Source organism: Epinephelus lanceolatus, chromosome 13, assembly GCF_041903045.1.
Source record: "Epinephelus lanceolatus isolate andai-2023 chromosome 13, ASM4190304v1, whole genome shotgun sequence".
Lineage (NCBI taxonomy): Eukaryota > Metazoa > Chordata > Actinopteri > Perciformes > Serranidae > Epinephelus > Epinephelus lanceolatus.
This window is the reverse complement of record NC_135746.1, coordinates 35223790-35247192: the sequence shown is the minus strand read 5'-3', so window position 1 is coordinate 35247192 and position 23403 is coordinate 35223790. Positions and strand designations below refer to the sequence as shown.

The window sequence follows — 23403 nt, the reverse complement described above, 5'->3', positions numbered from 1 at the left end:
TCCAAGACACTTCCTTTTCCTTATGCCAGTGTTTGCCATCTTTTTTCAGTCTCCAGGAAGCACCCCCAGAGTCTGACATCACCACACCAGAGTAGCAAATGCGGTGGTACTCTGGAACCTCTGGTTTTAGATTTACAGAGGGCGTTATCGATGTCCGTAGACTAAAATGCCTCTGGATGCAATTGAATAGATCTACAACTAGTCACAGCCATGAAACGTTATGTAGCACTAAGGGACAGACAAATGTAAAGAGAGCCCTGTGATAGTCTAAAGGTTTCACAAGTTGTCAGTCATCACCTGAAACACACCTTATCTTACATAAGCAGTTGTGCTCAACCCAACCCATCTGAGGCAGACGAGAAACCTGTCTGAATGGGAGAGGAGCCAGAGGAATCTGACGGAGCAAATAAAACATCTTGCTTGCAAATTTGTCTGGTCCCAACACTTATCAGAAGATGTTTTTTAACTGTTTTCACAGTTTTAGACATGCTCCTCATGAGGAGTAGTGAACCTGAGTGTTAAACTGGTAGAGTGCCCCTTTAAGTGATGGACACAGTATTTTTTTTTTTTTTTGCATGAAGATTGTAATCAGACTGATGTAAAAACTGAAGTGTAATATCAGATCTCTAATTTTATGTTCTTTTGTAACTGTATAAATGCAGTGGACAGTTTTGTGTAACGTGATGGTTTCACTGCCATATCTAAAAATTAAAAATGCCAAAAATCGAAAATGAGTGCTAAAAACAGACTCAAACGCAACCCCACATTAACAATACCAGTTCAACTGTGATAGATCTCTTTGTATCCATTTATTCAGAGTAGATTTACAGAGGGATCCTCCAGTGATCTTTTATTTAAAATTCACTCAGTCACACTCTATCATAGGCCTGTCTCACACTTTGACTTTTGGCTGACGTGTCATGCCACACCACGAAAGTCACAGATGTGACTAATAACATGAATGATGGTTTGTTATATTAAAGCATTACAGTTATTGAGCCAGCAGGCATAAAACCAAACCCTAAAACTGAGGCAGCTAAATGGAATTCAGCCATTATTAATGTTATGAAATACACCTGAGTCTTCGGACATCTCGTACATTCCTCTGTGCCAACAAGCCTGGCTGGTTATCAGTGTGTCCTGCAGCACTACAAGCTAAATAGTCTGGAGGTGTGAAGTGCCTGCTACAGGTGAGGTGACACACCTGCAGAGAGACAGAGAACAGGAGCCAGGCAGACACAGTGCTGAACACCACGGTCATAATAAAGTCTGGAGCAGGAGAAACAATAGCAGGCAACTGTTGTTCTTTTTACTTTCTTTATTTTTGCAGGTTTTGCAGCTGTTTATCCCACATTATAATGTGTAATTATTTATGCACCTGTGGTCCTTGTCACTTCTAACATGATCCCTCACAGGCTTCCCACACAGCCAACTGTGTTATTGAAACACACAACCAAACTGGAGATACTGCTACTTAGAGCTGCAGCGATTTATTTGTCAGCTATTGAATTCTTGCCAACTGATTTGATAACCGATCAATCATTTTGAGTACTTTCTAAGAAAAAAACTGTCAAAATTCCACCTCACCCTAAATATCAGTGTATGTGTCTGGTACATTACGAATACTTTATCGCTTTACCTTGCTTAACAGCCCTTTCTGAAGGGGAACTAAGTCGTTATATTGCCCTCTTTACTCCATTTACAGAAACAGTCATTTTACCTCACAGCACATGGGAGTTGCTGGTCTACCCTCAACTCGATCGTTTAGTCTGTTTGTGCTATTATGTAAATTTAAAAACTATAATTCTTAGATTCCTGCTTCTGTATGTGAAAATGTTCTGGTTTCTTTACTCCTCTGCGACAGTAAGATGAATATCTTTGAGTTGTGGACAAAACAAGACATTGGTGGATGTCACCTTGGGCTTTGGGAAACACAGATTGACATTTTTCACCATTTTCTGGCATTTTATCGACCAAGGAACTAATCGAGAAAACAATTGAGACATAAATTGCCAACAAAATAATTCTAGTTTCAGCCCTACTACTCACAGATCCATGATGAATCTTCAGTTGACATGCAACAAAAAAGGGGATCAATTTACATTATTTTTCCCTAAACTTCACATGTGACACTTTCATGCATGGCAACACAACAATACCCACACTGAGGACCTCTGGTGTGTATTTCCTCTTAAGGTGCATTGTTGGACTGAACAGAATTCTCTGACGACACAAAGCACAGGTGAAACTAACTTAAACATTTATGATGGCTTACGTTTCATCTCTGTGTCCCAGTAGCCTAAACCAAACCAGTGAGCCACTGTGGACAAGAGCAGGACACTGGTATACCTAGATGGAATGCAGCCATTATTTATGTTTTTACACCTCTGTTTGACAAATCAATACGGCCTATTGCAGTCTGTGTTTGTCCTCTACTGTTTGATTTCTGGATCAGCACTGATGGGGGTGTAAAGTATGTGATAATAGCCCACTAAACAAGGTTTACCCAGGTCAAAGTTTCCCCTGCAGCTCTGCAGCACAACAACCACGCCCTGACTTTTTTTCTTCATGACGTCAATACTGATTGGTTCAAGAGACACATGTTCCTCTCTCTCTCTCCCCTTTGGCAAATCACTTCCTCCACCATCTTCCTGCTGTTGACTCTGTCTTTAACATGTTTCTTCTTTCCAAGCACTTTCATCACTGGATTTCAGGACAGGAATATTTCTTAAGGCTCTGTAACTGTACCACCTGTATTGACCTCCTGTCAATTGTTATACTCTGATAAACACATGTGAAGGCTAATATGTGTTCATGCATGTTTCATCACTTATTTTCTAACCTCACAATCCATGTGAGTACCTAAAATTTGTATTTTATAGTCTGTTTACACCATTCTGGTCATTTGTCAGTCAGTGCACCACTTTGGCTTAGACTGAAATATCTGAACAACTGTTGGATGAATTGCCACACAGTTTGAAACAGGTATCAGTGGTGCCCTGGGTCCAGGAGCTCAGAAGTAATGTGACTGGATTTTCAATCTCGAATTGGATCAAATCTTGAAAAGTGGTTGTTCATTTTGTTTTGGCATTTTGTTGGTATCATGGGTTGATTAACCAGCTGCTAGGTGAATGCTACAAATTAGCCACTGGGCCACTGAGACCCCTCTCCTCCATGCAAATTTGTGTTTCCTAGGATAGCGAAGAAATGACCTGCCCTCCTCTGCCTCTGATTGGCTAGTGCTCGTTGCTTTCGTTGGGTGGATTGGTTACGTTTAGGCAAGAGGGTTAAGATTGGTTGGGGTTAAGGCTTAACATTTAACCACTTCTCTTTTGATGGCACTTGCAACCGAATGGAGCATTCAAGCATTTGACCACGACTGTCGCTCACCAAAATATCCACCTGCTTGTTTGCCTGTTCATCAGAGCAAACACAATCACTGCTGCTTCCTTGGCAGCCATTTTCACAAGTTTGTCGGCCCCTCCTCTTTCACTACATAGCCAAGATGGCGACCATTGAGGGTGAGAAGCATCCAGCATCTACACTTGACTTTTTGGCCATTATGAGTACACCATCCAAGTACTCATAGCACACTGCATTTTGCCACACTTGTCAGTGTAAATGCAATTATGCACCCAAAAGAACAAGTATAAATACAGAAGCTATGCAGTGGAAAAAGGCACACACACCTGTGTCCTTCGGAGAGAATTGATTCTCAGATCAATAAAGTGACAGCTAGCTTCCTAGCCAACGCTATCCAAACTGATGACTTTGAACTTTGGGACATTAATCATTGCTATAACTTCTGTTTGCAGAAATACAGAAAATCCAAATAGCTTATAATGAGCATCTGTTTATTTGTATCAGTGAGGATGTCATGTAGGAGCAACTGAGCCTTCATATCAGCTGCAGGTCAGGTGATGTGACTCCCTCCTCCTGAAGCTTTATAGGACCAGCAGCTGGAGCGGTCTCATCCATCCCTCCTCACATCACTGAGAGTCGTATCTTTGTAGTGACATAACCAGCTTGTATGCGCCTCCTGTATGACACCTTCATTGCTGAATACAACACAGCGCAGCATCTACAGACAACAGGTATGTCTGATTTTATCTATTGTAATATTGACCACTTATATTTTCACCAAGATGAAGATAGTAAACATATAGATTCAGATTATTGCTAATGTGCAGTGGAAGGACAAATGAATTCAGGAAGTAGTTTAAGCTTCTCTTAATTTCAGGAAAGTTCTTGTAAAGGGACTGTATTTATGAGGTTTGTGAGGGTGGTACAGAACAGGAGAGGCATGTCTAATAACTTTTTTAAGCACTGGAGAGGGACTTATGTTTTTTATTTAGTCTTTAAATGGTTCAATTCAATTCAATTATATTTATTTATAAAGCCCAATATCACAAATCACAATTTGCCTCACAGGGCTTTACAGCATACAACATCCCTCTGTCCTTATGACCCTCGCAGCGGATAAGGAAAAACTCCCCAAAAAACCCTTTAACGGGGAAAAAAAATGGTAGAAACCTCAGGAAGAGCAACTGAGGAGGGATCCCTCTTCCAGGACGGACAGACGTGCAATAGATGTCATACAGAACAGATCAGCATAATAAATTAACAGTAATCCGCATGACACAATGAGACAGAGAGAGAGAGACAGAGAGAGAGAGAGAGAGAGAGAGATGCAGGTAATGACAGTAGCTTACAACAACATTATTGAAAGTAATAATATTATAGTTATAGTTCTGGCTACTGTGGTACAATATGTTGAAAGTATGTATTAATATCTGGCAGTATACATGTGTGACAATAGTCATATGTGTATAATAACAGTAGAAGTATGACTAATGACTAATGATGGCAGCAGCAGCAGGAGGCATCTGGCAGGACCACGGCAGCAGCACAAGCACACACGTCACGCTGTCCAGGCACCGCTGCGATATGAGTTAATCTGAGAGACAGTGGAGCACAAAGGCTCCGGAGAAGAAGCCGAGTTAGTGACATCCAGAATGGCCGAGTTAGCAAGATGCAGTAATAGAATACGAGAGAGAGAGAGAGAGAAGGAGAGAAGGTGCCCGGTGTATTATAGGGGGGTCCTCCGGCAGACTAGGCCTAAGTCAGCCTAACTAGGGGCTGGTACAGGGCAAGCCTGAGCCAGCCCTAACTATAAGCTTTATCAAAGAAGAAAATGTCTTAAGTCTAGTCTTAAATGTGGAGATAAATGTGTCTGCCTCCCTGACCGTAACAGGAAGATGATTCCACAGGAGAGGAGCCTGATAGCTGAAGGCTCTGGCTCCTGATCTACTTTTGGAGACTTTAGGGACCATGAGTAACCCTGCGTTCTCAGAGCGCAGAGTTCTGGTGGGATAATATGGCACTATGAGCTCTCTAAGATATGACGGAGCTTGACCATTTAGAGCTTTATAAGTTAACAGTAGGATTTTAAATTCAATTCTGGATTTTACAGGGAGTCAGTGCAGAGAAGCTAAAACAGGAGAAATATGATCTCGTTTCTTAGTTCCTGTTAGTACACGTGCTGCTGCATTCTGAATTAGCTGGAGAGTTTTTAAGGACTTACTAGAGCTACCTGATAATAGAGAGTTACAGTAATCCAGCCTAGAGGTAACAAAAGCATGGACCAATTTTTCTGCATCTTTTCGGGTCAGGATAGGCCTAATTTTCGCAATATTACGCAGATGAAAAAATGCAGTCTGTGAGGTTTGTTTTAAATGAGAATTAAAAGACAAATCTTGATCAAATATTACTCCGAGGTTTCTTACGGTAGTGCTAGAGGCCAGAGCAATGCCATCTAGAGAAACTTTGTCATCAGATAAAGAGTCTCTGAGTTGTTTGGGGCCGAGAACAATAACTTCAGTTTTGTCTGAATTTAACATCAGGAAATTGGTGCTCATCCAAATTTTTATGTCTTTAAGGCAGTTATGGAGTTTAGTTAATTGATTACTTTCTTCTGGCTTCATCGATAAATACAACTGAGTATCATCCGCATAACAATGGAAATTTATAGAGTGATTTCTAATGATGTTACCTAAAGGAAGCATATATAGAGTAAATAGGATTGGTCCGAGCACAGAACCTTGCGGAACTCCAAAACAAACTTTACGTTCATTATGAACGTGAACAAACTGAAAACGATCAGATAAATAAGATTTAAACCAGCTTAGTGCAGAACCTTTTAGGCCAATTAAGTGTTTCAGTCTCTGTAGCAGAATTTGATGGTCAATTGTGTCAAACGCCGCACTAAGATCTAATAAAACAAGTACAGAGACGAGTCCTTTGTCTGAAGCAATCAGAAGGTCATTTGTAATTTTAACTAGTGCTGTCTTAGTGCTATGATGCACTCTAAATCCTGACTGAAATTCCTCAAATAAATTATTATCATGGAGAGAATCACACAGCTGGTCTGCGACTACTTTCTCAAGGATCTTTGACAGAAAGGGAAGATTAGATATTGGTCTATAGTTGGCTAACACCTCTGGATCCAGGGTGGGCTTTTTTAGTAGAGGTCTAATTACAGCTACCTTAAAAGACTGTGGTACATAGCCTGTTAATAAGGATATATTGATCATATCTAATATATGAGTGTTAACTAAAGGTAAGACCTCCTTAAGTAGCCTAGTTGGGATGGGGTCTAAGAGACATGTTGATGATTTAGATGAAGAAATCACTGCGGTCAATTCTTGAAGAGAAATTGGGGAGAAGCAATCTAAATATATATTGGGTCTTACAGCTGTGTTTGAAGTTAGATAGGTACTATCTGAGGACAGGAGGTCATGAATTTTGCCTCTAATAGTTAGAATTTTGTCATTAAAAAAGCTCATAAAATCATTACTGCTAAGGGCTAAAGGAATACAAGGCTCAATAGAGCTTTGACTCTCAGTCAGCCTGGCTACAGTGCTGAAAAGAAACCTGGGGTTGTTCTTATTGTCTTCTATTAATGCTGAGTAATAGTTTGCTCTGGCATTGCGGAGGCCGTAATGGTTTGCAGTAACTTAGATCCTGTAAAAAAACATTAAATTCTGAACTTCTGTGTTCACAACAGTGAAAAACCAACACTTTATTCAAGTCCAGGATTTTGTTTTCAACTTTTACACATCAAAAGGTAAGGTAAGGTAATTTTTAATACCTAATAATGTATGCCATACCCAGTTATTGATTATTCCGCCAGGCTGGTGCTGGGAAATTGTCATTACGCAGATGTTAGTTTTGTGTGGTGGGATGGGTGGTTGTCATGCAACCATATTCTGCTGAAGTGCACACACAGGTTGTCTGATGATGATGCAATTTGTACAGAGAATTTTCATTTTGCTCAAGAAATTAGCTGTTTGTTTAGGTGATAACTCTCACTCCCTCCATGCTGTTTACTCTTTGCATTAGCTCCAATACCTACATTTAGTGTGAATATGAAAACAATATGGTCAGGGCCTATTTATGGTGGAGATAGGGAGATGTGTTTTCCCACAGTCACTCTGAGAAAATATTTGTAGCTTTGGGGAGACTGTAAACCTCAATAAGACAAGCATCAGACAGAGCTACAGAGATCTGAGCGTGAAAAACACAAACCTCTACTACTTCCTTCTCCTCAGTGACTCCCAGGTGAGATCCACCCAAAGCAGCCAGATCAGCTTTCATTATTGTGAGTCATCAGCTGAATGGCTCAGTTTAATTGCACCAACTAAGGACCTGTCTGATCTCTGCAGACAGGTTCAACCAAACCAAAAAGAAAAGAATCAAAGCGATGGGTAAACTGGCCTCTGATTTACAACTAGAAGTGAACAAAATACAAATTAAACATTAGAAACATTGATGTTTCTAATGCGTACGGTTTAGTATATCTATTTTTTCCCCTTACTTCACGTTACATTTTTTTCACAAAGGTGATGATTGTATTCACACAACCCTAAAATGCAACAGTTCAAAAGTCATTTTAAATCATGTCAATTTCACCTAAATATCTCCAAGTAGCTACAAATAATAAAAGCTCCAAAGCTCTAAAGAGTAAAAAGCTCTAATGTGCGACGTAGCTCCTCACCAGTATTTGTCCACTGTACTCTTCTTCTCCTCCACCTCCCTAATGGCTTTATTGCAGGTATTAGCATGTGAGCTGATTGCCTGGTGGTGAATGAACCATGGAGGAAGCCAGTGTCACCATCTTCGTCACTGTTCAGAAGATCTACTATCCTCTCCTTTGCATCATGGGTATTCCAGGTTTGTATCTTGTCATCATGTTTGGTCTTTGGCTGTCCATGCTTGCATAAGTTTTGTCAGGACAGTCACTTTTTATAGGTTAAAGGGATACTTCAGATGTTTTAAGGTGTGCTGTATGAGGTACTTATCCATAGTTAGTGTATTACAGTAAATGTCTGTCAGTACACCATCAGTTTGGGGAAACAGCAGAAGTGCCGGTGCGATCCTAACAAGATGGCGTCCCTGTCCACAAAGAATATTTGATGCTGGGAACATAAGGATGACCCCTGAGAAAACTGTTAGCCTAGCTCTAACTAGTTAAAAATACATTTCCAGAAGAAAAAGCTGTCTCAGTCACACATTGTATGTCATGATTTATTCAACATGTAAAACTGTACTAAATGTATCAATGTGACCTTATGGGTTCAGAAAGAGTTAGCACTGGAACAGTGATGTAGGCCACACAGTGACAGGTTTGCAAACTGTTGTGACAAAATGTGAGTTATTTGTGTGTGTAGTAGTTAGCTAAAAAAAAAACAACATACACATCTGTGGAGCTTTTGAAAGACTTTTTTATTTTTGATAGAGCATGGTGAGTAGTTTCCTTCTGCTTCCAGTGTCTGCGTTAAGCTAGGCTAAACATTCTGTCAAACCCCAAAATGTTTGTAGTTTATTTTATTTATCCACTGAAACTGATCATTACTTTATTATTAATATATGATTTATCAAGCATTAAAATACTTTGACACTTGTCAATATTGTGTTTATTAACAAAGAAATAAACGTCTATGTGAAAGCGGTGAATCATAACAAACCTGCAGTAAGTTAGCGCCCAACTCTGCAGTTTCCCTCAGTTTTACATGCTGTTTTAGCATCTTTTAGCTTATTGTTTTGGTTTTCAGGTTCATAAATAAGGCTTTCATAAACTTTGTTTCCAGAAACTGTTTTTGGCAAAAAATAAACAAAACCCACTGTACACTACTGCTCGGCAACAAACAGCAGGCAAAGATAGCTGGTGAACATAGCTAGCATCTAATGTTAGCAAGTGAACGTATTGTTTTTACCAACCCAGACCTAACAGGAGATTTGGTGGCAAAAAAACACAACTGCTAATGAATGCTCTCGTTGCCCTGTGCTGGATGTTTGAATAAGCAACTGATAAACTTATCTGCCATGAAATGTAAAGTGATGAGATGTTAAACTTGACTTGACAAAATCAAAAAAGATTTGCAACTCGACTTGGACTTCAACACCAGTGACTTGTGGCTTCACTTGGACTTGAACCTTTTGACTTGACAATACTTAATAGCTTTCCTCATTTTTTCAAATGTGTGCCCCCAGATCAATTTATTTTCCTTCATTTCCTGAATCAGCTAACATAACACTATTCATTTGCAAGATTTCGACACGTAATTCCCTAGATCCACTTTGTCTGAACCACTCCGACAGCATGCAGTCAAGTTGCAGGAGAGACCAAAGATAGTTTTATTCACATACAAAAACTACATGGTGGTCAAGGAAAACCGAATTGCAGTATACAAAACGTGGGGCTCTAAAACTACAATTCCAACTTTGTTCGACATTTGAAGTAGCACAGATGATAGTACGTCAAGGCAAATAGTTAACACTGTAGTTAGCGAGCTGATGCTTACCTAATGTTAGCTTAACAGGTAAGTAACTTTTTAACAATAAATAAATGCAAGTTTTATAAAGCACTTGTGTTTTTGTACATTTAAAATTGGTATATTATTATTTGGTGAAGAGTGCATTATGACTTGTCTAGGACTGGAAACTCAAAGTGCATAAATGTGTGACTTACCTGTGACTTGCAAAACAATTACTTGGTCCCACCTCTGGTAATAATAACTAAAAGTATGACCGGACAGGCAAATGTAACCATCTGAACCTTTGTGGTCCTGTCTTCCAGCCAACCTCTTCACATTCTACATGATCTGCTTCCGTAAATGCGGGATGTCCAACACGGCCATCATTTACCTGAGCTGTCTGGCCATCGTGGACACCTTCTACCTGGTGTGGGTTATACTTCTTGACCTGACCCTCAACTTTTGGCTACTGCAGCCCTTCTGGCACTCCAATCCCTGGTGTGGCCTCCTGGGATTCCTGCAGTATGGATCGCTCTACAGCTCCTCCTGGATCGTGGTGGTGTTCACCATCGAGCGCTACCTCGTTCTTCGCAGCACAGTGGCCAAGCAGCACTTTTCTCAGGCCTGGGTTACTAAACTGACCTGCATGGCTATTGTCCTGGTGTCCCATCTTGTCTCTGTGCCAGTGAGCTGGATCAACATTGTTTCACATGTCAACTTAACTGTAGGCAGGGAGAATATGACGCTGCCCAGGTGTCATTACCGCGATGAGACCTACTCTACTGTTATAGTGTGGATAACCACCTTCCTCTCAGGGGGGATCCCCATCGTGCTGGTCATCATCTTCAACTACCTCATTGGGTACCATCTGTGCCGAGCCAGCAAACTCTTCACCAAGGAAGAACGTCGCGTCATGCATGGGAGGAGCACCAGGGGCATGTTGAGAAGGACCATCCTGCTGCTGGGCACCGTCTCAGTGACCTTTGTTGTCCTCAGCCTGCCCCGCTTTGTCACATATTGCATTCTGAGGACCCAGTACAACAACAAGAACTTCAATAGGGACGACTACAGCATCCCCATCAATGTGGCCGGAGACTTGGCCAACATGCTGCAGAACCTCAACTCCACCACCAACTTCCTGCTCTACTGCATGGTCAGCCAGCGCTTCCGGCAGGAGCTGATCCAGGTGGTGACTTGTAAGGCAAAGGCACTTGAGCTTGGCTCTGTCCTCACCCACACCACCATGAAAGTGTTCTCAGTGATACATCATAAGTCCTCGCCATCCAGCAACCCTGTGACTGTGGTGCTCACCAATCTCAAACTGACAGAGTAGAAAGGATCTGGAAGAATGGACAAAAATCTGACTTTTAAAATAAACACCCTTTACGCATAAACGTTCTTGACCTTGGAAATCATAGTTTGACAAAATAATCATAACTAAATGCCCACCGACTGCTTTTTTAGGGCCCTTTAATTTTTATTGTCATCAACAATGGATACATACTTAGGTCACATGGTGACAACCAAGCTTTTGTTGAATTATACTTTATTTTAGTTTTTGTGTTTTTGTCTTCAGCCACCTAGCTGGGTGGCTCGAGGGATGGCAAAGTTGGTCAATCCATCGCTTTGACGTGGACTGAATTCTCTCACAACCTTTTCGAATGTGTTTCCAAGAAATTTTACACATTCATGGCCCCCAGAGGATGAATCCTAATAATGATAGTAATGGTGTTCCAGCTGGAGTCTAGCTGGTGCTCAGTCATGTGGCACAATATCCAACATCAAAGTTTTCACTTATCCAGTAAAATATCTAAACATATAGTGGCACAAATTTTGCTACAGCCATTCAGGGTTTCCAGATGATATATCTGTATGACTTTGGTTATCCCTTAGGTCTGCCTCTAGCGCCACCATCAGGACAAGATTTCAATGGTATACATGCTAAACTACTGACATTCCCATCACCCTCAGCTAAACTTTGTGTTTAATGTTTATTACAAAATGGGGTTCAGTCCTGTGTTCCCTCTGTAGTGATGCACAGGTTAAAGTTTTTAAACCTGCACCATTATGAGACCCAATCCACATCCCCTGACCCACAAAGATATGTGTTATTCACTGATCTGAACCCAATCCGCTGGTAATGACCATCTCTAACAGCCTAGAGTACTTGCTGTTGGCTATATTTTATGTCATTTCCAGTAAATATCACAATATAAGACGTGTGTTTCCTGTTTAAAAAGTACAAATATAGGAACACAGCAAGTACTAACATATCTTTTAAGTGGTTATGTCTTAAGTATGATCTTGAGCGCACAGATGATATCCTACTTGGTTTGTGAAGATGAGCACTTTTAAATATGTCAGGCTTCGATAGAGTTTTCTGATCAAAAACCGGATGATGGAAACCCTGAGTGGAGCAGCGCTGATGATAAAGCTGCTTGCTGTGTGTATTTGTGAGATTCAAAGAGAGGGTAAGGGAGGGTGGAAGGTGGACTATTGCACATTGCATGATGTTTCTGTAAGTTATTAAAAACTTACTCAGAACACTGCTTTTTCACTTGATTACCATGTTGCCTGAAATCCATGATATTTTCTAACAAGCTTACCATAACCATCTGACGCACAAGTCAACCAGCTGGATCTGCAGGTTGTGGGTCAATCTGCACATCACTATCCCTCCTTCCCATGTTCCCTCAGCATCAGAGCTCGCCCTTCTATTACTGGGTTCGAGGTTAGTGTTGCCTGTGTTAAAATCAGTGTATACGTTTTTGAGATGTCGCACTAACAATATCATAACAGACAGACAGACAGACAGAGGAGAAACCATTACCTCACTGGCAGAAGTATTGATCTGAGGGGACATAGGGCAAAGGGAACATAGACATGCTCCTGAACTACTAATGTGGATGAACTCTTGTAACAATGAATGTAAAAGTGAAAGTTTGAAAGACCATACCAAGTTATTGTCTGGAATGTAATTGTAGCTGCTGAGTCTTCCAGGGTGTGTCGTTTTAAAGGAGAATAACTGGACCTGCTTTATAGCTTTGAAAATGTTCAGTCATCCAAAACTGCACATATCATTCAGTAGTATGATGATTTGTTCTGAAAAAATTTTGAATACACCTGAGCAGCACTGTACTGCTATTTATGTATGTGTCAAGTTAATTGTGCACTTTTGATTGGTTTTAATAATTGCTTGTCAGATTTCATTTCCTCTTTTTGAAACACAAACAGTCAAACTCGACTGGCCACAGAGTGTCTACCTTGCTGAAGAAGCAACCAGGCAGCGGCAGTCTCAATGCCCAGCATTATTTGCATAAATAGGTCACGGGACTTCCCTGCTTTGCATAGTGGGAATATTTCCTGTTTGCTTCAGAACAGGTTTGTGCTGTGGCTGAGGGATAGGCAGATCTAAGCAAAGGTAGGTGTGGGAGTACTGCTAAGTTCTTCTTTATTTTCTGTATGTAGATTTATATGGAAAACCATACTGGAAACTTTTGAGATAGTTTTTATTTGTCTTTTAAGAAGGCATGTCTGGCATATCTTTAGATCTGTGATTTTGACCTTTGTACTAGTTTGCCGCGATTGTGCTGATGCGTAACACTCAAACCTGCTCACACCTATTCAGTGAGGGAGAAACAAGAGTGTGTACATACCACTCCTGAGAACAGTTTGTATTTGATCATGTTCATTTTAATACTTTTTAAGATGCTGTTTACTCTATAAGGCGTGTATTTTATGTCATGGTGATACTTTTTACTTCTTGGTGGTGACTTTATTGTTCAAAACGGACTTTGAATCTCAGTTGGAACTACACTTGTTTTCTTGCCAGCTGTGCAAATGTGAGGTATTCTATACTGTACATGTCTCTTTAAGTTGTCATGCTCTGTTAAATTCCTGTAACGTTGTTTTCATTTCCACTTCACCAGAGGCAAAAGACACCTTTTGTGAGGGATAAAATGGACTCTTTTCAAGGTGGGGAACAAACCTTCATCAGGCTTGCAGCAGTCATAAATCTGTCTCGCCTTTTAAAGTTTGTTTCTGCGTGAAGCAAATGAAGCGAACCTGTTTTTCTGTTCTTTCTTCCTGACAGGGCCTTGCCCTCATCAGAGCGTTCCTGTTGAGACAGACGAGAGAATGACATCCTCCAGTCTGGACTTAGCCTGGCCTCCCCCTTGCAATCAGTGCAGTGGACATACAGAGACCAGCAAAAGGCCGCAAGAACATGGCTATGAGCAAGTTAGGGGGTCAGCACACAGTGCCGGCCAGTGGAGACTCCCTCAGAGCCAGCGCCAACACCAGCTTGAACCTAGAAAAGCCCATCATGCTGTCCCCCAACCTCGTTTCCTCCTCCCTTCACACTTAGGACAGATGGACCCCCTGGACCCTGCAGGTGTTTGGCTTCGTGGTCTCAGACAGCAGCAGATGTCGTTATATGAACAGGACTACATGGTTAACCACAGTAGAGACTTTGCAGGACCTTCAAACTGGCCTCAGGATCACTCTGTGGAGGAAGAAGAATTCTTGGAGCCTCCTCAGTCACTGAAGTCTAACGATAACTGCACCCACTATGTCCCATCACGATACCCTGCAGCACGTGTGCACGGTCAGTGTCACTGTTGGATTATTAACATTTATGGGTGTTTGGTGTTACTGTCAGTGGGAACATGTGTTCATTCTTACATTTGATAATTTGGTTTTTATTCCATGATTTATTATCTCTTCCATTGTGCTGCTAAGGAGACCGAAATCAGAGACAGATATCTAAAAACCTGATAAAATAAAACCAAAATGATCTGCATGGCTCAAGGAGGAAGTGAGGGAATGTGTCTTTCTGTAATTAGGATGAACCAACCAGGGCTGTGTAAAGGCACATGAAGCCAAAAATTTCCACTTCCTGGGTGTAAAATTACTCTGATCATCGTTTGGCCCATAGAGCAAGCACACTAGAGACTTCCGCTGGACTAACAGCTAAATTCCAGTTTAGGCCTCTGCTATCTTGAAGGGGGATAAAAGGATTCAATAGTGTGGCTCCTCTAGACTTAAGAAATATTTTGGACAGAATGGACCAGATTCTGATAATAAAACAAGTCATTTTGCAGGGGTTGTGATGCTCAAAAAATTAAAAAAAAATCATTGATTCACTGACGTGTCTTCCCAGTATAGATCTATATGGCATCATGTGACGGACTTAAAAAATAATTTTAATTTATTCAGAAAAAATAAATAAAGATATATGCGGGAAAAAAAAAAATCTTGCAAGGATAGGGCCCTGATCACACAGAAAGCATTTTGCAGGTTGTAAAATGTGAGGCGGAGGGTACTTGCTTTAGCTTTGGTTGAGATTGAGAGGCTGTCAGTAAAAAGTTAGTTGGGCACAGGGAAACAGAGATCTGTGTGGGTACATGAGACCATGAGATGATGGCCATTTCCAGGCATATTTTTGGATGACTCAGAGGCAGTTTGACAACCTGCTGTCTGTTGTCAGGCCATTTAGCTCTGGGTATCCAGCAACCACTACCACCAGTTTCTCCTCCATTGTTTACCAGCTGTAAACTTGTTGTCATGACCACCACAGAGGGCCCGCCACTCAAATCATCCAACTGGACAATGGGAAAAAAGATGATGAAAAAAGACTTGACATAGGGTGTTTTTCCACTCTGAGTTGAAGTTTTTTCAACTCAGAGTTCAGAGTGCTCTGGCTAAAAAAGCCAGGTGTCTAGAGCACAGAAACGTGACATGGGTTGCAACACAAAAACAGCAAGCAAAAAGCCTTATTCTCAATAAAAACAATTACAAAAAGCCGCCTCCAGCTGCTTAAACATTTTCTGTGTGGTCGGGGCCTAATGGCACATCTAGACATGAACACCAGCAGTATAAACAGAGCTAAGCTAGCAGAGCAAGCTGGCTAAATTCCCTATTCTTTTATTACAAAAGTACTTAAAAAAGGTAAAAACAAAGCACTGATGGAAAAATTACAAAGTGTCAGGAAAAAGAGAATGCTGAATTTCTTAATAAGAAACAAAAAAAAGGATTTACCAGGACAGTTACGTTGAGTTTGGCTTTACATGGGTAATGGACAAAATTAGAAGTGATTGTTACATTTGCAGTGAGAAAGTCAAAGTATGAAACCCTGCAAACTGGAACAACATCAGACGACTAAACATTCAGAGACAGTGGGCCAACCCAGGGAGTTTTTCCTCAGAACGAAGGAACTTGCAGTGACGAACAGGCCCCAGCAAAGAAGAGTTTTGCCTGGGTTGGAAGCAACCAAAAGCAGGCAACTGTTGCATCATTTGGGTACTGTAGACAAGCCTGTTTTCTATGCAGTTGGATAGACTGTACTTGTATATGGAAAAGGGATACCTTTATTAATCAACATTGTATGTACAATAATAATTTCAAAAAACTTAATTTGTGTGGGTTTCAGTGTCCCGTGGTTTGCATATTAGCTAGTGTCATAGGGAGTATGTTATAGTCATTTTGGATGATCATAACAATGTGTTTCACAGATATTGAATATTATTGAATTATTTTGCCCTTGCCCTATTCCCTTCACAAACCTAAATCTTATATTTGAATGACTGTGTTCCAAAAGTGGGACAAATGATACAACTACAAACCACAATTGAATCATTTGGATTGATTCTGCACGGATGCAGTAATCACTCCATCTGTGATAGATTTAGTTTTAAAAGTTGCCTCCCCAGCCCTGTTAGGTATCATTTGGCTGCTGCTCATGGTGTTTCTATTGAGTCTGCATGACATCATTACTGCTGAGCTGGAAACTGTCCAAACTAGGAAGTTAATGTCTGCTCCTCCATATCTCTCTGCAGGCCCCAATCCAGTGCAGGACAGTCGTCTCAGGCAGTGTGCTTGCTGTCCTCCGGCAAATCTGCCCCGTCACAAAAATAATAATTATCATCACAAGCATGAGTACCCAGCGGATCCATGCGAGGAGCCCCAACACCACCAACAGTCATGGTATGAGAACGACCTGCCCTGTTTGTCATTATGATCTTATACTTTCCACATTGATTCATGTAATTCTTCACAGATGTCACGCATGATGCTCAGTGTTTCTGATTGTTTCCCTTCACAGGAATCCCCCAAATAATAGGCTGCAACTTAATAAAGATGATCCAAATCCCCCTCGTGGATCTGTGCCCCTTTGTGTGGCCCCTCCTAGAGATGTGATGCACGAGGTCAGTGTGGGTCTCTCCCTCCAGGCTGGTCCAGGGCCAGCCACAAGGGAGATCAGGAGGACCATCAGCCTACCTGAGGAGTGTAGTAAGTCACACCAGTGCCCCCTGCATGATCATGTGTATATAACATTGTTTTCCTAATCTTAAAGAATGTACAGATAAGAATGTTTTACTGACTTTTTGTTGACAGGGAACGTTTTCATCACATATTCAGTGGACACGGCCGAACAAATCATTCCTTTCGTCAAATTTCTGACTGATCAAGGGTTCGACCCAGCAGTAAGTCACGCCATGTCTCCATCACCTTTGATTCTCAGCAGCTTTCCATACAAACACTCACGCTCTGCCTGTGTCTCAACAGATTGACATCTTTGATAATCCAGTCCGCAGAATGGGCATCACCAAATGGATGGACAGATTTTTGAATGACGTAAGTCCAACTATTGAGTCTGAGCAGAAAATGAATCCCATTTAAAAAAGCTGACAGTGAGATGCCATTTTACAGAAATCAGTGCTCATCATCGTGGTCATCAGCCCCAAGTACAAGGAGGACGTGGAGGGAGATGGAGATGACGAGCACGGCCTGCACACCAAGTACATTCACAACCAGGTGGGAACTCACACAGCTATCCAAACAGCTGTCAACAACTGAGGTCTGTGTGAAATGTCCCCCTCTGGTGGAAAGCTTACATCATTAAGCGCCCTCCTTCACACATGCCAGTATGGACAGGAGAATGAGGAAATGCCCACTGGGGCTTGAAAACAGTGCATTTGCCAGCTCCACCCACTGTCCCCACACACCCATACACCCACAGTGTCAGTGTGGTGCAGATGCTGAAGCAACCTGGCTGTGGGCCTGGAAGGCTGTCACAGCTCAATGAGGCTTACTGTAACTCTCTGTAAAACCTGATCATGATCATGTAACTTCAGTTTCACTTTTGTGTCTCTCCAGTATTCATTACATGAGTAGATACACGCTTCCATCTGTGTTGTGATATGGTTGTGAGGTGTAGTTTGGTAGAAAGTTCCTGAAAAAGACACGTTGCTGAGTTTTTCAAATGTATTTTATTGGCACTTTGAGCACCGCACGCCGAGTGCTATGTAGTTCCATGTAGTATATTGGAGAGAAGGCAGACATCTCTATGGCCGATATCTCCAACACTCTGCAACTCACACCAAAACAATCTATATGATTAATAGCACTACAGGTAAGGGGGGGGGCAATATGTATTTTTGATTTTGGGCTGGACTTTACCTTTAAGCAAATTAGACATGTAAGTTTATGGAGAACTATCAGCACTAATTATCGTGTGTTCCTGTTGGTACAGATCCAAAATGAGTTCATCCAACAAGGCTGCCTGAACTTCAGACTGGTCCCTGTGTTGTTTCCTAATGCAACCAAGGTAAGGACAAGCCATTAACAGCAAACACACTGAGGGGTTGGTTCAGCCCTTTCAGGCATTTTTGACTCAGTTCTTTGACTGAGCTTTTAGAGCTTTCAATCGCGCCTCACACTCTTTACTAAGCCTCCTGTTCCATATGGGGACCACATGAGGTAACTGAAGGTAGTGATGGCCATATGAAGCCTCATGAAGCATTTTCTCTATTTTCTGAGCCCACTAGATGGCGCTCTTGGCTTAAAGAGAGATGCTCAAAGAATATCAATTCAGTGTGCTTTCAACCTTTTGTTGAACAAAAAGCGCCATCTAGTGGGCTCAGAAAATAAAGAAAATGCTTCATGAGGCTTCATTTGGCCATCACTAACTGAAGGACGTTTTTGTGATTTTGGTGAACTGGACCTTTAAAGGTATACTGTGCAGGAATTGTCAGTTACTGTTTGGAAACATTATAGACTGATACACTAACAACACCAATCACTTCCAGATACATTATGGCAATTGATTTTAATTGCGAAGACGTGAAATTGGCAAACTTGATATTTTCTGTCATCATTGTCAGCCATAACTGTAATGTTTAAACATATACAGCCAGACATGGTGGTCTGGCCTATCTGACATTTCTGCTGTACTTAATTTATGTTCTCTGTTGCTTTGCCACTAAACTAAATCTACCAGCATGGAAGCTAAGCAATGTACTGCTGTGGATGGGGTCACAGCAAAATGTATTGTAGCCACTGAAAAAAATGGGAGCATATCTATGTTTCCAGGGTTCTATGTTCCCCACTTAACCCTGCAAAAAAGGTTCTATGTTCCCCACTTAGACAAAAAAGGTTCTATGTTTCCCGGGTTCTGTGTTTCCCACTCAACAAAGTGGGAAACATAGAACCTTTTTTGTCTAAGTGGGGAACATAGAACCCTGGAAACATAGGGATGACCCCCAAAAAATTAGTGTCCGTTTAAGTGCATGCTGTATTTAGAATATTTTCTCCGCCTTACCTCACACCTTATACCTGTCAAGGTAGTGGTAGACCAGCAAGTGTGGTATTGTTCTCAACAGTGATGGAATGTAACTAAGTACATTTACTCAAGTACTGTACTTAAGTACAAATTTGAGGTACATTAACTTGATTATTTTAATCTCATGCCACTTTCAACTTCTACTCCACTGCACTTCAGAGGAAAATATTGCGCTTTTTACTCCATTACAAGTATATAATAACTGTAGTTACTAAAATTTAGTAACTGCCGAAATGAGTTTCCTCAGTAGGGTAGCTGGGCTCAGCCTTAGAGATAGGGTAAGAAGCTCAGACATCCAGAGGGAGCTCGGAGTAGAGCCGCTGCTCCTTTATGTCAAAAGGGGTCAGTTGAGGTGGTTCGGGAATCTGATCAGGATGCCTCCTGGGTGCCTCCCGTTAGAGGTGTTCCAGGCACGTCCCACTGGTAGGAGACCCCGAGGCAGACCTAGAACACGCTGAAGGGATTTCATATCTCATCTGGCCTGGGAACGCCTTGGGGCGCCTCAGGAGGAGCTGGAAAGCGTTGCTGAGGAGAGGGATATCTGGGGTGCTTTGCTCAGCCTGCTGCCTCTGCGACCTGGCATCGGAACAGCAGTGGAAAATGATGGATGGATGGATGGATTTAGTCACTTATTATTTCATAAATTACGATTTTTGCACACAAACAATATGAAAATCTACAAGTGCAGTTGAAACGATCAGTACTTTTATTTGAGTAAAGGAACTGAATACTTCCTCATCCACTGCTCCTCAGTAAAAAATACCATAGTCTGATGGCTTTGAGATAACAGCTTCAGTTCCTCGTCAGAAAGGGCTGTCTGACAGTGAGGTGAAGCAGTGAAAATCTTCTAAATATACCTCACACTTAAACTGCAGGCTTTGATGTCATATAGTCACTATGGATAAGACTTACAGGAGATGTAGATGTATTTGGATGCTCATAACCTTTGTTGTACCTTGGTTAAAATGACAAGCTGCTCAAATTTTACTTCAGTACATTGGTACACACCCTTTCAACTTTAGCTCTCCCCAGTGACGCACAGTGCTGTCTGTCTGTGTTACAGAGACATGTCCCCAGCTGGCTCCAGAACACAAGGATCTACCAGTGGCCCCAGCACACCCAGGACCTGCTGCTGCGCCTGCTCAGGGAGGAGCGCTACATCATCCCACAGCGAGGGACTGACCTCACCCTCACTGTTCGCCCCCTCTGAGAAACACTGAAAAGGACAGACACGTGTGGAAATTGGCCAGAATAAAAGAGATGGTTCATTCTGTCAAAACCTCAACATGCTGTGGGTAGGACTCTGTTTCATAGGTCTTGAGAAGGACTGTTAATACTGCAGCAAGTGAAGTGTTTTCCTTTCATCACTTGTTTTCAGATACAGCTCTGATTTATAATTCATTTTAACAGTATTTCTAATTTCATTACATACTCCATACCATTCAGTCTTCTTTCTCAATGATTGCATTTTAAATGAGAAAGAAAAATTTGTTGCGTTATTTGATTGAGGCAGTGGGACCAAGGGTAAGTACGGTGTTTTTCAACCGGACCCTTTTTTCCTATGTTTTGTGTGTGTACCTGACAAATAAGAACAACACTTTTTTACATTGGTCCAGTATTGAGCGAAAGGGCTGCAGCTGGCAGGGGCGAAACAGGCTGCCGTGTAACTATTAGGGGCCTGTTTGCACTGTCAGTGTACGTCCACTTAAAGTGCTTGTTTTTACTACTGACAGGATCTGATTATTATTACAAGTGTCTGACAACCCATGGAAAAGATCCCTACAGAGATAAACCTTTTAGATGAAGAGTAAGATCATTTTTGTTTAACCAGAAACAGCCCTGAAATCAACATCACCAAACCCACCAGACTCCATTAGAATAAACAGAAATTTTAGCGTGTATAGAGCCAGCATATTGCCACATCTAACTGGGTGAATTAAGGGTTACCCAAACCACAGTTGGTGAATGTTTGAACGGTGGAAGAACATACCAAGATGGTTTTTGTGTGTTCTATTTTGTTTCTGTCAACTTTGAATGAAGTGTGTTTAACAAGGAAAAAATGACTGTTTATTCAAATGGAGTCTGGTGGGAGTGGCTTTAATGATTTCAGGGCTGTTTCTGGTTAAACAAAAATGATCTTAATCTTTAACAAAAAGGTCTATCTCTGTAGGGATCCTTCCATAATGTTGTCAGACACTTAAAATAATAATCTGAGTCCGTTAGTGGCAAAAACAAGCACTTTTAGTGGACCTAAATTGACAGTGCGAACATGCTTTGGGTGATCACACTACAGCCCGTTCTACTGCAGCCATCTGCAGCACTATCGCTCACTAACTTTGTCTATCTGCTTTTCGGTGCTGAGCAGGTAGCGACTGGTTATCAGTCCTTTATCGTGAAAACAGCTGCTAGCGTTCATAAGAATGGTGAGAGTAAACCAAAGCAGTGATTGTGGGCTGATAAACCAAAACGTGGGGCTACATGGGGCTGATGGTGTGAAAACACTGAAACTGTTGTAAAGAGAGACATCTTTAATTGCAGCAATCATGAATTAAAACCAAAATGTTAAAGCGGAACATAAATGTGTTGTGAAATGGAATATGATAGGTGGATACATTAGTCAATGGGATTTTAAAAAATAAAACTTTTGTAATCTGTTCCACTTTAAAATGTCATTTTTAATCATGTTTACAGAAAGATTTAATTATCTTAATGTTTTATCACTTAATTTGAGCTTATTAATGTATAATGTGAATGTATATTAATCACTTTGTCATAGATTTTTTTAATTGAGCAATGTATTAATAGATCATAATAAACACTATAAAAGCCTATAATTATTCCAGTGGCATACTCTAGGCTCTCCAGTACACCATTTTTGTATTTCTTGGTAGAGCCTCTGATTAACCAGAAGGTGGCAGCATGTCCCAAATAATGACTCATCTTAATGTCAATAGCCGTGATCTCCACTCAATGTTAGTTTATTCTATTGATATTATTCTTTTATATTACTGTGGAATAAATTCTACTGTTTTTACTAACCAGGATATCTGTCAGACAGTTTTAATTTTGACAGTGGTTATATATCAAAGAAAGAGTTCACGAAGGTCATGACAGCACATTGTGATTAAGGACCTGCAGACAAGGCACAATAAGTCCTACAACAGTAACATCCTGTCCTTATGTTGAGCACTACATCCCTGATAAGCCAGCTTTCACCCTGAACTTCATCGTTTGTGCCCTGTCAGTGTGCACAGACCAGTTCAATTCTGTCAGCCTGTTTACGGAACATGACAAAATGAATTATTTGCTCACATCAGAGTGTGTGAGGGGGAACTCTGGTGATGTCCAGGCTTTTATCAGCTCCTGCAAGAGGGTGCTGTCTGTAAACACGAGTGCTGCCAGTACCAATAAATCCACTGTTTGTTATTGTTCCAGGACTTGCGTGCCACTCGACTCTGCCTTATCTGGCAGGTCCAAAGCAACCAGACACAGATATTTCCCCCCACAAAGGCCTGGATCCCCTATCCATCCACCCTGCTGCTTGTGAAATACACTCCCAACACTTGCTCATTTCAGATTTTCTTTTGTACATCTACAGTATATCCATGACAACAAGCATCAGTATAGCTAAAGTGGCCTTTGGAGATCAACAACAACCTTAAATCATGTCTAACTAGAAGGGCACTCGAGAGAGCAGACCTCTGCCAAGGCCAAATTATCTCACAATGTTATCGAAAGTGAAAGATGATTTGTGTATCCGCCCCATGATTCGGATATGCTCCAAGATGTAATGGGTTTTTCCTTGGCCCACACTACACCCTTACACCAAGTTTCATGAAAACCGGGCCAACAGTTTTTCCGTAATCTTGCTGACACACAGGCAAACAGGCCAAACCATTACCGACTTGATGGAGGAAATGAGAAATGCTCTTGTCCTTGTATCTCCTGTTTTTTATTTCCGATTCT

General features: G+C 41.3%; 2 protein-coding genes across 3 annotated transcripts; both read left to right on the top strand.

Moving 5' to 3' along the window:
* Window positions 1-8110: 8110 nt before the first annotated feature.
* LOC117271181 (putative G-protein coupled receptor 139) lies at window positions 8111-12026 on the top strand. The gene is made up of 2 exons (XM_033649289.2): window positions 8111-8232; window positions 10139-12026. Exons 1-2 carry the CDS (start codon window positions 8154-8156, stop codon window positions 11146-11148), a joined length of 1089 nt encoding a protein of 362 aa, XP_033505180.2. The 5' UTR covers window positions 8111-8153; the 3' UTR covers window positions 11149-12026.
* A 1099-nt stretch (window positions 12027-13125) lies between these two features.
* traf3ip2a (TRAF3 interacting protein 2a) lies at window positions 13126-22478 on the top strand. 2 transcript variants are annotated; one of them, XM_033648249.2, is made up of 10 exons: window positions 13126-13236; window positions 13745-13790; window positions 13909-14421; window positions 16652-16799; window positions 16918-17105; window positions 17211-17299; window positions 17382-17450; window positions 17526-17630; window positions 18349-18423; window positions 20501-22478. In XM_033648249.2, exons 2-10 carry the CDS (start codon window positions 13775-13777, stop codon window positions 20645-20647), a joined length of 1350 nt encoding a protein of 449 aa, XP_033504140.1. In that variant the 5' UTR covers window positions 13126-13236; window positions 13745-13774; the 3' UTR covers window positions 20648-22478. The 2 variants fall into 2 exon arrangements, with proteins under 2 accessions (XP_033504140.1, XP_033504141.1); XM_033648250.2 differs by lacking the exon at window positions 13126-13236 and adding an exon at window positions 13262-13657.
* Window positions 22479-23403: the final 925 nt, after the last annotated feature.